This window comes from Loxodonta africana, chromosome 6 (genome assembly GCF_030014295.1).
Source record: "Loxodonta africana isolate mLoxAfr1 chromosome 6, mLoxAfr1.hap2, whole genome shotgun sequence".
Lineage (NCBI taxonomy): Eukaryota > Metazoa > Chordata > Mammalia > Proboscidea > Elephantidae > Loxodonta > Loxodonta africana.
The window spans coordinates 21,461,128-21,474,704 of NC_087347.1; the positions used below are offsets into that span (position 1 = coordinate 21,461,128).

At 38.5% G+C, this 13,577-nt stretch overlaps 1 protein-coding gene and 1 pseudogene across 1 annotated transcript in view; one reads left to right on the forward strand and one right to left on the reverse strand.

Moving 5' to 3' along the window:
* LOC100667087 (putative serine protease K12H4.7) overlaps positions 1–2,253 on the forward strand; it is a 56,036-nt gene extending 53,783 nt beyond the window's left edge. The window contains exon 9 of the mRNA XM_064287396.1: positions 1,651–2,253. Coding sequence (XP_064143466.1) covers positions 1,651–1,760 — 110 coding nt within the window. The 3' untranslated portion in view covers positions 1,761–2,253. The remainder of the gene's footprint in view (positions 1–1,650) is intronic.
* Positions 2,254–3,806: 1,553 nt separating this feature from the next.
* Positions 3,807–9,732, reverse strand: LOC100667370 (geranylgeranyl transferase type-1 subunit beta-like; annotated as a pseudogene).
* Between the last annotated feature and the right edge of the window lie 3,845 nt (positions 9,733–13,577).

Here is a 13,577-nt window from a genome sequence, read left to right on the forward strand (position 1 = left end):
TAAGAGCACAATCATGATGGAGGGTTTTTGGGTTGGAGGGGCACAGGTTAGGCATTAGCTTTGCTTTTTGTTTTAAACAGATGTTTTAAGTCCTGCACAGGCTCACGAATCCAGTTGTTTTGCTGAGGTTGCTCTTGTTGCAGAGGATCCTCTGGGGGCAGCACAGGTTTAAGTCAGTGTCATGCAGCCAAACTTTGATGTTTTCGAGTTTAGGTGCCAAGTGGATGGTTAAAAGGACAGTGTAGGGTCCAGTCCACCAGAGTTCAAGGGATCCTTCTTCCTAGGTTTTCAGCAGAAGTTGGTCACCTGGCTGGCATGGGTGAAGCAGGTCATCAACAGGATATTTTAGTTGGCTGAGACCATACCTGTGATTAGAAGGTAGGGCACCAGACAGACAACAAATATTTTCGGAGAATGAGCTTCTTGGTGACAAAAACCTAAGCATTGGTTGAAGGCAAGTCATTTTCAAGAAATGGTTTTCCCTATGTAATTTTTAAAGGGCTCAATTTGAGCTCACTTCTAGGAGTAACCCGTACCCACAAGTAGCCTAAGAGCAATCCTTGGGGCCATCTTATCTTTGTTTCTTGACAGATTTTGGCAATTTGGTTTTTTAGTGTGTGATTTATATTTTTGAACTTTACTGCTTAACTGTGGTCTCCAGTCTGAGTGTAAGTTCTAGTTGACTTTTAAAAGTCTAGAGAATTTTTGAGTAATTTGTGAGGTGAAATGGGATCCATTGTGCCTTTTGATTGTTGAAGGCAGGCTGAACCTGGAATGATTTCATTAAGGAGCTGTTTTGTAACTTCTGATATTTTCTCTGTTTTACAAGGGAACGTTTTTATCCAACCAGAAAAGGTGTTGATGAACACCAGCATAAATCTATAATTGCCAGGGACTCTTGGCACGTGAGTGAAGTCTACTTGCCAGCTGTCTCCTGAAATCTGTTCTTAATATTGCATGCCAGTGGTTGGAGGCCTGGTTGTTTTGGGGATGTTTTGGTTACATACGTGGCAGGAACGGGTTGCCCGCTGGATGGGTGGATGAAGGTCCTCTCTAATAACATGTTTAGATACCAGGTTGTAAAGAGCTTCAAGCCCATAATGAGTTGAACTGCGTGTTTCTCAGAGAAAGGAGTTCATCAAGTGTCCTGGAATCATAAACCTTTTTTTCATAGGTACATTTTTATCCATGAAAATCTATTGCTGCTCCCCATTCAGCTGATTGTTTGAGATCTCTAATAGTTTAATTTGGTGCTGTTTCTGGCTTTCTGTGCTGAAGTTCCAGGTGGAATTAGATAGGCTTCGAGGACATCAGTTTGGGGTTACTACTGCATAGCTTGTTTTTCCAGTTCCATTCTTTATAAAGCTGCTTCCATCTATGTAGAGGCTTAAGTCTGGATTTTAAATGGGCTGATCGAACAAGTCTGGCCTACTGGGATAGACTTCTTCAATATTTTAGAGGCAGTCGTGAATTACTGATATCCAGCCCCATCCCGGACTAATGAAATTGACATCTCTGAAGGTTGGGGTTCAGATATTGGTTTGTTTGAACAGAGTTCCTGGTGATTCTAACCTGCAGCCTGGAATTGAGGACTTCTGTCTTTGGATATTTGCTAGGTAGATATTCTGATATTCCTTTTTCTCTTTTCAGGTGAAATACACTGTGCAGATATGTATAAACAAATGGATACTGATTCACATGAACTAATTCAAGCTCGAGAAAAAATCTTCCAGATCCTACAAAAATGGCTAAAGCAATAGATCTCTCTGAAAGATAAGTGCAACACAACTCAAAATCTGTTCTTTTATTTTCTTGCTCAAATGTAAAATGTCCCACAAGGGTGAAATTAAAGCAGACCCAAAAGTCTTATTCTTTTATGTAACTGTTAAGTTTGTTTTGTTGTAATAGGAAGTCATTTTTTAAAATATAACTGTACCATTCAGTTTACTTGAGAGATACTATTTTTGTGCTTACATTTCTACTTATTTAGATTGAAGTCATTATAAAAATTATTAGCTTGAAATTAGAGCTAACTCAGTTAAACTGGAGGCAAAAAACTAAAACAAATCAAGTGGGTAAAAATAACTCAGGTATAAAAGTACAAATGTAATTTACAATATCACATATATCTAAAGAATAAACAAAATACATTATCTCTTCTTTAGTATGCTGTTGTTATTAGACGCCGCTGAGTTGGTTCCAACTCATAGCGACCGTATGCACAACAGAACGAAATGCTTCCTGGTCCTTCGCCACCCTTACAATCATTATTATGCTTGACTTCATTTTTGCAGCCACTGTGTCAATACACCTCAATGAGGGTCTTCTTTTCCACTGACCCTGTCCTTTTCCAAGCATGATGTCCTTCTCCAGGGACTGATCCCTCCTGACAACAGGTCCAAAGTATGTAAGGCATAGTCTCATCATCCTTGCTTCTAAGGAGCATTCTGGTTGTACTTCTTCTAAGATAGATTTGTTCATTCTTTTGGCAGTCCATGGTATGTTCAATATTTTTCGTCAACACCACAATTCAAAGGCATCAATTCTTCTTTGGTCTTCCTTATTCATTGTCCAGCTTTCACATGCATATGATGTGATTGAAAATACCATGGCTTGGGTAAGGCGCACCTTAGTCTTCAAGGTGATAGCTTTGCTCTTCAACACTTTAAAGAGGTCCTTTGCAGCAGATTTACCTGATGAAATGAGTCTTTTGATTTGTTGACTGCTCTTTCCATGGCTGTTGATTGTGGATCCAAGTAAAATGAAATCCTTGGCAACTTCAATCTTTTCTCCGTTTGTCATGATGTTGCTCTTTGATCCAGTTGTGAGGATTTTTTTTTCTTTATGTTGAGGTGCAATCCATTCTGAAGCTGTGGTCTTTGATCTTCATTACTAAGTGCTTCAAGTCCTTTTCACTTTCAGCAAGCAAGTTTGTGTCATCTGCATAATGCAGGTTGTTGGGTCTTCCTCCAACCCTGATGCCCCGTTCTTCTTCGTATAGTCCATCTTCTCATATTATTTGCTCAGCATACGGTTTGAATAGGTATGGTGAAAGAATACAAACTGGATGCACACCTTTCCTGACTTTAAACCAATCAGTAATCCCTTGTTCTGTACCAACAACTGCCTCTTGATCTATGTAAAGTTTCCTCATGAGCACTATTAAGTGTTCTGGAATTCCCATTCTTCACAATGTTTCTTTAGTATAGGAAAGATTATTTTCTCCCCTGAAAGAAAAACGAAGCAACAACTTCTTTGAGATTAAAATCAAATATACTTTGTATTCAGCCTATCACAGCCTAGAACCTTCCCTTTACGATCACATACAGTTAAATTACTTTTCTCTCAGTTACAGTGATTTTAATACTTAATAGAATCTTATTTCAACAATGTCACTTTAGAAAATGATTTTCCTACCTAAGCCTATTTATTCTATGAAGTCATTAGTTTGATTTATATAGGTCACATAGGGTTAATTGGTACACTTCACTTAAGAATAACAAAATAAATCAGTATAATGATTATGGGAATATCTGTTTTCAAAGAATGATCCCAGGCACTTAACTCTTCAAGCAATTTACTGCCATCAACAATCATAAAAATTTAAAAATATTCACTAATTTTTCACTGGAAGATTATAATTTTATATGAAGTATAAACTGTTTTGAAGATTTGTGGCCATTTTATAATACAATACAATTTGCACTAAAGGGTTTCTTTTTTAATTTAATTTTATTTTTAAACTAGTTATGTACAAAGGCTACTGGCCCAAGACCATACCCCAAAGTGACATCATCATGGGGTTTGGTTGTATGACCCCACCTCTAAAAAAAACGGCACACTTGGTTATATATGGTTTTAAAGTTTGGCCTACAGATGCTACAAATCCCCCACATTGCCCCAATCTAATGTCAATCATGTGGAGATATGCACATTCTCTGAACATTGTTTAGAAACATTGGTTTTCCAATATGCTTGAGATCTCCAAGGCATTTAGAAGTCCATGTCCTTACATTCAGGGCAGGGTGTGTTTTTCAAATTCTATTTCCTCCATTATTGACAGGCCACAAATCCCATAGGTTTGCATGCAAAACATCTGGATGACTATATAACCACTTGCCAAGTCCTTCTACAGGGCAATCTTGGGATGGTAAGATGTAATTTTTATTTTTTCGAAGTTAGCATATTGGAAAATTTTCAGAAGCTTTAGAGTTGTTTCAACCATAAAGAATAACAGGTTATATAGGTTAATGAGGTCTTTCATGGTAATCATTTTGTTGCCTCTTTATCCTGTTCAATTCCTTTTCAGAAAAAACTTTTTCTGCTTTACCCATCAGACACAGTGAGGTAATACCACAAAATGTCACTCCTCCATGAGATTCATATCCTGCCCCCTGTGCAAGTCCATCGTCATAGGATATACTTCTTCTAATGTAGTCAATAGCTGTTCTCATATCCATGCCTGACAAGTTGTTGAGCATATAACAATCACAGAAAGCATAGCACACAAATTGCGTATCATTTTCACTTCCTCCAGAGAGAGCACAAAAACTCCCATCTTCTAGCAAAAGGGCTCTAAAGCCTCATAAACAAGCTTCTTTATTTATTCTGTTTAAGTTGTGTCTGAGAATAACTAAGCGTGAAAGGCCAGTGAGGTTGTTGCTATGTAGCCATTGTCATAAGGATGAGATATCCCAGGATTCTTTGATGGATTGACTGGGTTACTGAGATATCAACAGCTTGGGAAACCACAGCAAGTTACATTTAATCCTGCTGGTCTTCAACAACGAATACATGCCTGAAAGATTACGGACTTCCTGAAAGAACCACACACACAGGGCCCGCCAGGAAATCCAGTCACTCTCCCTAACTCCTCCCCTCCGACTGCTTGTCCCAGCTGACCACCATCCTTTGGAGGTCATCTTTTTCCTCCTTTCTCGCTGGCCTTGAGAAGCAGCAGTCCATCTCAACACACTAGAAATTACTACCCTAGAAGACCAGGTGGAATGAGTTAATTTGTTGCCATGGGGATGGAAGCTGTACATACAGGCTTTCCAGAACAGTTTTTATTTCATGAACTCTTTTTATTTTCAATAAGGATCATTCCTAACATGCAAATATAAATGTGTTCTGATCAATTTTAGGTATACATTAATAGAGAAACAGTGAAAAACATGCTCTGACAAATAATAAACCATTGTCTTTTTAAAAGAAAATTTAGGGATAGAAACAAATAAAGTGAATTAGTAAAAAAAAAAAAAAAATTAAAGTATATTAAAATTCCCCTGGAAAAACTGGCTCCATCTAATAACCTTCCTTAGCATCTTGTAGAACTTAAAAAATGGTGCTGCTGTACCTAATATAAAGTTAAACTCAAAGCAAAAGGTAAGACAGCTCAAATTTGAGATTGCTTTATGAATTCTGTCAAAATTAGCTTGTTTTCAGTTCATTTGAAAGAGTCCAGTGTAGTGCTACATGTCTGAAAGTTAAATTCAAAAGTATTATTTGGTCAAAATTTTTTTCTTCTTAAAAAATGGTATGCATTAATCTCATTATTCGAATAACTGTTTAGTTACTCTATAGTATTGAAGTTTCATTATTAATAATAATAATGTATTAATGTTGGTTTCTTAGTTTTGACAAGTGTATCATCAGTAGCTTACATTAGGGAACTATGTGAGGAATACATTGGAACTCTGTATTATCTTTATAATTTGTATGTGAACCTAAAGTTATTTTAAAATGAAGACTTTATTAACAAATAATTTGTGGTCTTTAGTTGAAATGGATTAATTAATTAATTGTAGTGGATACTGAGGTGTGTTATTCTGATTGCGTTATATACGCAATTAAAATAATTTGGTAAACTTTTTGACATCTGCTTTTGTTCTGGGGCTTCATACTGAATTTTAAGCACATTCTGATGAATAATCCAAACTGACACATTTTGGACCGTTTTTACCCTGTCTTTACATCACCTGTAACACCTAGATAACCATTTTGTTTGCTCATTTTTCACCACCACTTTGTCCAGTTCACTTCCTTTTCTGAAAAAAATTGATCCTCTTTTACCCATCAGAAACAGTGAGGCAATGCCACAAAAAGTCACTGCTCCATCAGATTCATGGCCAGCTCCCTGTAACACCTAGAAATGTCATAACTTTCATTTTGAACAATCAACTGTGGAGATTTAAATGGCAGCATTGGCTGTCAAGAATTGAATTTCATAACTTCAAAAGTCTGATACACTAATATTGCACGTGACTTACTAGAGGCCAAATGTATTTTTTTCTTTTTCTTTTTTTTTTTAACCAAGCCAATCCCATTGATATTTGGAGGACACATTTGTAACAAACTCTTATTTGTCCTCATTTGAAACACAATCACTTTTTCTTTTGCTTCATCTTCTTAGGGAAAGGAGTAATAAAACTAAATCCATGCTTGAAAGCCATAAAATATATCTTGGTACTTGTCTTAAGCTGGGTTCTGTAGAGAACCAAAACCTCTGAAGTGTATATATATATATAGAGAGAGAGAGAGAGCCTATATATATATATATATATATATATATATATATATATATATATATATATACACATACATACATATATATACATATACATATATGAAATCATTCTTGGCGTGTATTCATCATTGGTGACCAGCAGGATCAAATTTAAATTGCTGTGGTTTCTGAGGCTGTTGATACCTGAGTATCCCATTCAGTCCATCAAAGAAACCTGAGGCAGCTCATCCTTAAGTTAGTGGTCACACAGCAATGACCTACACTGGCCTTTTAAGCTTAGTTATTTTCGGAGACAACTTAAACAGAGTAAATAAAGAAGCTTGTTCATGAGGCTTGGGAGCCCTTTTGCTATATATAAATACACAGAGAGAGATAGATTTATCTCAAGGAAATGGGTCATGTGATTGTAGAGGCCCACAAGTCCAAGGTCCATGGGTCAGACATCATGTTGGAGGCTTCTCCTGACTCACCTAATTGCAGGGGCTGATGAATCTCAGATTGGCAGGAGTTATGGAATGAACTACATCCCCCAAAATATGTGTCAACTTGGGTAGTACATGATTCCCAGTATTGCGTAATGGTCTACAATTTTTGTCACCTGATGTGATTTTCCAAGTGTTGTACATTCCACCTCTATGATATTAATGAGGTGGGAATAGTTGCAGTTATGTTAATGATAGGGCTCAAACTTCAATATTAGGTTATGTCTTAAGTAAATCTCTTTTAAGACACAGAAGACAGAATCAAGCAGTGAGACATGGGGACCTCATGTTACCAAGAAAGTAGTGCCAGCAGAAGAGCAAGTTCTTTGGACCTGTAGTACCTGCACTGAGACGTTCCTACTCCAGGGGAATACTGATGATAAGGAGCTTCCTCCAGAGCTGACAAAGAGAGAAAATCTTCCCCTGGATCTGACACCCTGAATTTAGACTTCTAGCCTACTAGACTGTGAGAGAAGAAACTTCTGTTTGTTGAAACCATCCACTTCTGGTATTTTTTGTTATAGCAGCACTAGATGACTTAGACATCAGGTCAGTTGGCAGAATCTTGGCTCATGGGCTTTGGAGGTTGACAAATCCAAGATCATCAGGTAAGATGGCAGGCTGCTGCCTCACAGGCTGCCAAGGTGGACAAATTCGAATCCTGCTAGACAGTAGAGCAGGTTGCTGGCTCAAGTCCTAAGAATTGGAGATCAGATGATAATGAGCCAGATACAGGATCCAGAGGGAGCAAAAACCAGCAAGATTTGCAAGGATATCCACATACTTGCTCAGACCACACCCCTGAGGAAACTCACTTTACAGTTGGTTGGCTGATCATGTCACGGGCATCATTACATTATATTACAAAATAGAGGATAGGTACATCCTTACATAACTGCCAAACTGCATTGTTACATAAATGCCAGCCAACATCATTACATAATTGCCAAACTACATCATTATAAAAATGTCAAACTGCTGAGAATTATGGACCAGCCAAGTTGACACACAATCTTAACCACCACAGTCCACTCCTTGTCAACTTTGTGCCTTTACACATCTCCTTTTATTATACACAATCTCTAAATAAAGTCAATCACAAAGTCACACTTGCACCTAATGTGATGCAACTAACATGCATACAACTGAATATACACTAGCCCTGGTTACATCTTATATTTTATAAATGATGAAAACTAAAATATTTGATGCATACATACAAGCAAGTAATAAAAACAGTCCTAATTTCTGCTAGTGGTCACATGATCATAAATGGTATTTAGAACAACCTCCATCCACCACCCATTCCATATTCCCTTTGCTCTCAGCAAGCACCTCAGCTGGTTATAGTTTCTTGCCTGGTGGGGTGACCTAAACTTTCATTCCTGAGAATACGGACCATTAGTAGTCATGTTGGAATTTGGTTGCTGCAGTTTTCCATTTATTTTAATCACAGGGCATTTTAGTACTAAGAGATGCCCTGAGGGATCACCTATATTCCAGACATGCTCTTCTTTATCTCCATTATGTAATATCAGTCTGATTTCTGCTTTATAAGTATGATCAATCACACCAGCCAATATGGTAACTGCTTTCTTTTCCTCATCCAGAGCCATAAGAAGCCCAAAGTGGGAAGATGGCATTCCTAATTTGCAGTTCGATGGAATTAATGTTGCACCTTTGGGTGGGAACGTTACTCCCTTTGAAACTAAGATCTCTATACATGAAGAGCATAGAGTTGTGGGAACAGGAAGCAAAAATTTTGAGAGTGGGTCACTAGGGTGAATAATGGTGACACTCCCATTCCCACCCCTTGATTCCTGGACTCAAGAATCCTGGCTGTAGGAGAAACAGTACCATATATTGGAGGCTGTTTTAGAGCATATACAGCCTCCTGAAGAATATTTCCACAACCGTGAAAGGAATTGCCACATAGCTGGTACCATAATTGTGTCCTTAGAAGGCCATTCCATGTTCTATCAAGCCAGCTGCTTCAGGATGGTGGGGAACATGGTAAAACCCGTGAACTCCATGAACATGTCCTCGTTGCTGCAATGCATTTGCTGTAAAGTGAGTCCCTTGAATCTAGGTGATGCTGTGTGGAATATTATGATAGTGAATAAATCATTCTGTAAATCCATTGGGTGGTAGTTCTGGCATAAGCATTGCACACTGGGGAGGAAAACCCATATCCAGAGAAAATGTCTATTCCAATAAGAAAAAAATGCTGTCCTTTCCATGATGAAACCAATAAAATGTAGTCAATCTACCATCAGGTTGCTGGTTCATCACCTTGATGAATGGTGCTGGGTAGAGGACTTAGTGTTGGTCTCTTCCACAAGCAGATTGGACTCTCAGCAGTGGCTGTAGCCAAGTCAGCCTTGGTATGTGGAAATCCATGTTGCTGAGCCCATGCATAATGTCCATCATTGTCACCATGGCCGCTTTGATCATGAGGCCATTGGAAATGATAGGAGTGGTTGGGGAAATAAAATGACTTGTTTCAACAGAATGTGCCATCCTATCCACTTGATTGTTAAAATCCTAATCTGCAGAGCTACCCCTTTGGTGAGCATTCACATAAGAGACAAATATCATCACTTTTTTGGCCCATTCACAGAGGCTTATACACATACCTCTTTCCCATACCTCCTTGTCTGCAATTTCCAATCCTGTTCCTTCCAAGTCCCTGACAATCCAGCCAAATGGTTTGCCACGGGCCATGAATCAGCATATAATCCCACATCTGGTCATTTACGCTTCCATGCAAAGTGAACAATCAGTTTCACTGGTTACAGTTCTACCCAGTGGGAAGATTTTCCTTCACTGCTGTCCTTTGGGGCAGTCCCAGAAAGGGGCTGTAGTGTTGCCACTACACATTCCAGTGGTGCTAGAACCATCTGTAAACAAGGCATGAGTTTTCTGTTCCTCAGTCAACTGATCATAAGGAGCTCCACATGAGGACATAGGTGCAGACTGAGAGACGGCTGGTAACGTTACAGGAGGGAGACCATGGGCATCTGAGCCACTGCCTCGTGCAACCTGCTTGTGCCTTCAGGTCCTGCTCTGGTGCAACCTGGCGCATACCACGTCCATTTAACGACAGAATATAGCATGCACATACTAATTTATAGTTCTGTGGATCAGAAAACACCCAGTTCACAATGGGCAGCTCAGGCTGTATGGTGACTTGGTAGCATAAGGTTAAGCATTCTGTTTCTACTAAGGTCTACTAACAAGCCAAAAGCTGTTTCTCAAAAGTGTTAGTGTTTATCTGCAATGGATGGCTGCTCTGTGTTCCAAAATCCTAAGGGTCTAATGTGTCATTCACCAATAGGAGCCTGCTAAGACTCAAAAAAGCATCCCTATCTGCCACTGACACTTCAAAGACCATCGGATCAACCAGATCATATGGTCCAAGTGGCAGAGCACCCTGCATGGCAGCCTGAACATGTTGAAGAGGCTTTTCTTTTTCTAGGACCCACTCAAACCTACTAGTTTTATGAGTCACTTGATAAATGTAGCACACCCAAATGAGGGATATTTAGCCTCCAAAATCCAGAGGCCCACCAGACACTGTGTCTCCTTTTTAGTTGTTGGATTGGCCAGATGCAATAACACATCCCCCATTTTTGAAGGAATATATAGACACGTCCCACATCACTGGACTCTTGGAAATTTTGGTGAAGTGGAAGGCACCTGAATTTTTGTCAGATTAATTTCCCCTCCTCTAGCACACAAATATCTTACCGTTAATTTCAGAGTCATTGACACTTCTTCCTTGCTAGGACTAATCACCCTAGAAAAATATGAAGAAAAAATTGAAGCCTAGAGTTGCAATATTGAATGATTCTACAAGAAAAAATATTAAATGACAAAGGAAGCATCAAAAGAACATGGAAGGAATACACAGAGTCAGTACACCAAAAAGAACTGGTTGACTTTCAACCATTTCAGGAAGTAGCATATGATCAGGAACCAATGGCACTGAAGGAATAAGTCCAAGCTGCACTGAAGGTTTTGAAGGAAAATAAGGCTGCAGGAATTGACAGAGTACCAATTGAGTTGTTCCAACAAATGGATGCAGCGCTGGAAATGCTCACTCCTCTATGCCAAGAAATCTTGAAGACAGTTACCTGGCCAACCAACTGGAAGGTGATCCGATTGAATGCATAAATTATCAAAACATGTAATTAATGTCTTACATAAGTAAAATTTTCCTGAAGGTCTTTCAAAAGTGGCTGCAGCAGTATATCCACAGGGAACAGTCAGAAATTAAAGCCAGATTCAAAAGAGGACTTGAAACAAGGGATATTATTGCCGATGTCATGGTGATACTAGCTGAAAGCGTGCTGGGAGAAAGCAGCGAAAAACTCAGGAAGAAACTGCAGGATTCTAAGGCACCTGCATATGGAGATGTGACCCAGAGCACTGAGGTGAGTGGGAAGGGGCTGGCAACACCAAAGCAAATCCCTAAGGAGGCACAGCCAACATTAGGCAGACACAGCCTTGTAAGTCTGAGGAGAGAGCTTTGGCCGAGGTAAGGTGCACAAGGCCAGCCTCTTAGGACCGGATCGTCCAATAGAAGTAGAATGCAAGACACCTAAGCAATATTAAGAGTTCCAATAGTCAAATTATAAAATAAACAGGTGAAATTAATTTTAACAAATTTCAATTAACTCACTATATCTTCACCATATCTAAAATAAGATCATTTCAACACAATAACAGTATAGTAAGATATTTATTTATTTGTTTTACTAAGGCTTGAAATTCAGTGTATATATTGCCTATTTTGATTCAGAGAAGTCACATTTCAAGTGCTCAGTAACAACACATACATAGTGACTATCACATTGGACCACTCATCCTTGGAAATTAGGGGCAGGGTTTACACAGCAGGCTGTTGTGTGAGGACAGGTTTCCCCCAGGAGAATGTCACAGCACAGATTTTCCTAGCCACAGTGTGTTTTGCAATATAGGTAGGTAGCTGTTGAGGGGATTAAATAAATAATAAATAAAAGATCAATTTTAGACATCAGAAGATCATATCAGGCCTATTATAGTGCTCCAAACCACTTCAACTGAGAACAACCCCACGTGCTTTCTGAAGATTTGACCTTGTTCCAGAAGCCCCAGTCCTGTGTTAGTCAGGTTGAGGGTAGGTCTGAAAGAACTACATCAAACCAAATGTCACTGAGCCTCCATTGGACTGATAATCAACATTTATTCCATGACTTTGATTACACGGAAAAACTAAACTTCAATGGGAAGATGTCCTATATTTATGATATTCTTTTACCACCAAAGGAAACCCTCGTGGCGTCGTGGTTAGTGCTACAGCCTCTAACCCAAAGCTTGGCAGTTCAAATCCGCCAGGTGCTCCTTGGAGACTCTACGGGGCAGTTCTATTCTGTCCTATAGGGTTGCTATGAGTTGGAATCAACTCGACGGCACTGGGTTTGGTGTTGGTTTTGGTTTACCACCAAAACATTATTGTTGTTAGATTGTCGTGTTGGCTCCCACTCAAGGCAACGTTATGTATAAAAGAATGAAAACTTCGGTCTCGAGCCATCTTTATGATTGCTGCCATGTTTGAGTCCATTATTTTGGCCATTGTGTAGTGCCTCCCAACCTAAGAGGCTCATCATCCAGCATGTGTCTTAAGATATTCTGTTTTGATTTGTAAGGTTTAAATTGGCTAGTTTTTGGAAGTAGATCACTAAGTCTTTCTTCCTAGTCTTATTTTGAAAGCTTCACTGAAACCTGTCCAGTTTGAGTTACCCTGCTGGTATCTGAAATACCCATGGCATAACCTCTAGCATCACAGCAACATGGGAGCCAAGGCAGCACAACAAACTTTCAGATAGGTTGTGGTCCATTGTAATAAACACTCTTAACTCAATTTGGTGGTATTCAAACTTCACAAATTATATATCTTTATACCATTGGCCTCTTCCATAAGGTACACTAAATTCTTTTCATCTGTTGCTGACATTACCTTTATATTATGAACCATCGTCAGCCCTTGGAGACCATTCCTATCTAGCGCTCACTATTTTTGTGGGACAGGTACTGACCCTATAATATTTTTTCTGCTCTTTTTCTTTTTCCCAGGTAGATGTTTTCATTCCCCCTCTTTAATACTCTAAGCTCTAAAATCTGTAATTTTTTTTTTGCTAGGTGATGATGATTTTTTATTAGCATTATTGAGTTATTTTTATATAATGCCCACATTTAAAGTCTATTGTACCATGAATTCCTTAAGTTATCAGCTTTATTTTGGAATTAGTTACATTCAATAAAATTTAACAATTTTTAATATATAATTCAATGAGTTTTGACAAATGGCTAGTTGTATATATATACCACCATAATCATAGCCTAGAATATTTTCATCATCCCTAAAATTTACCTTATAAAATTCTTAACATATGATAGTATTTTCTAATACTGAATAGGAAATATTCTTTGCTAAGCATGAAACCAGTAAAAGGGAAGCTGCATTATTCTATTTGTAACAGTTAAAAAAAAAAATGATAGACTTCTTTCAGATGTTCTTAAAAGTC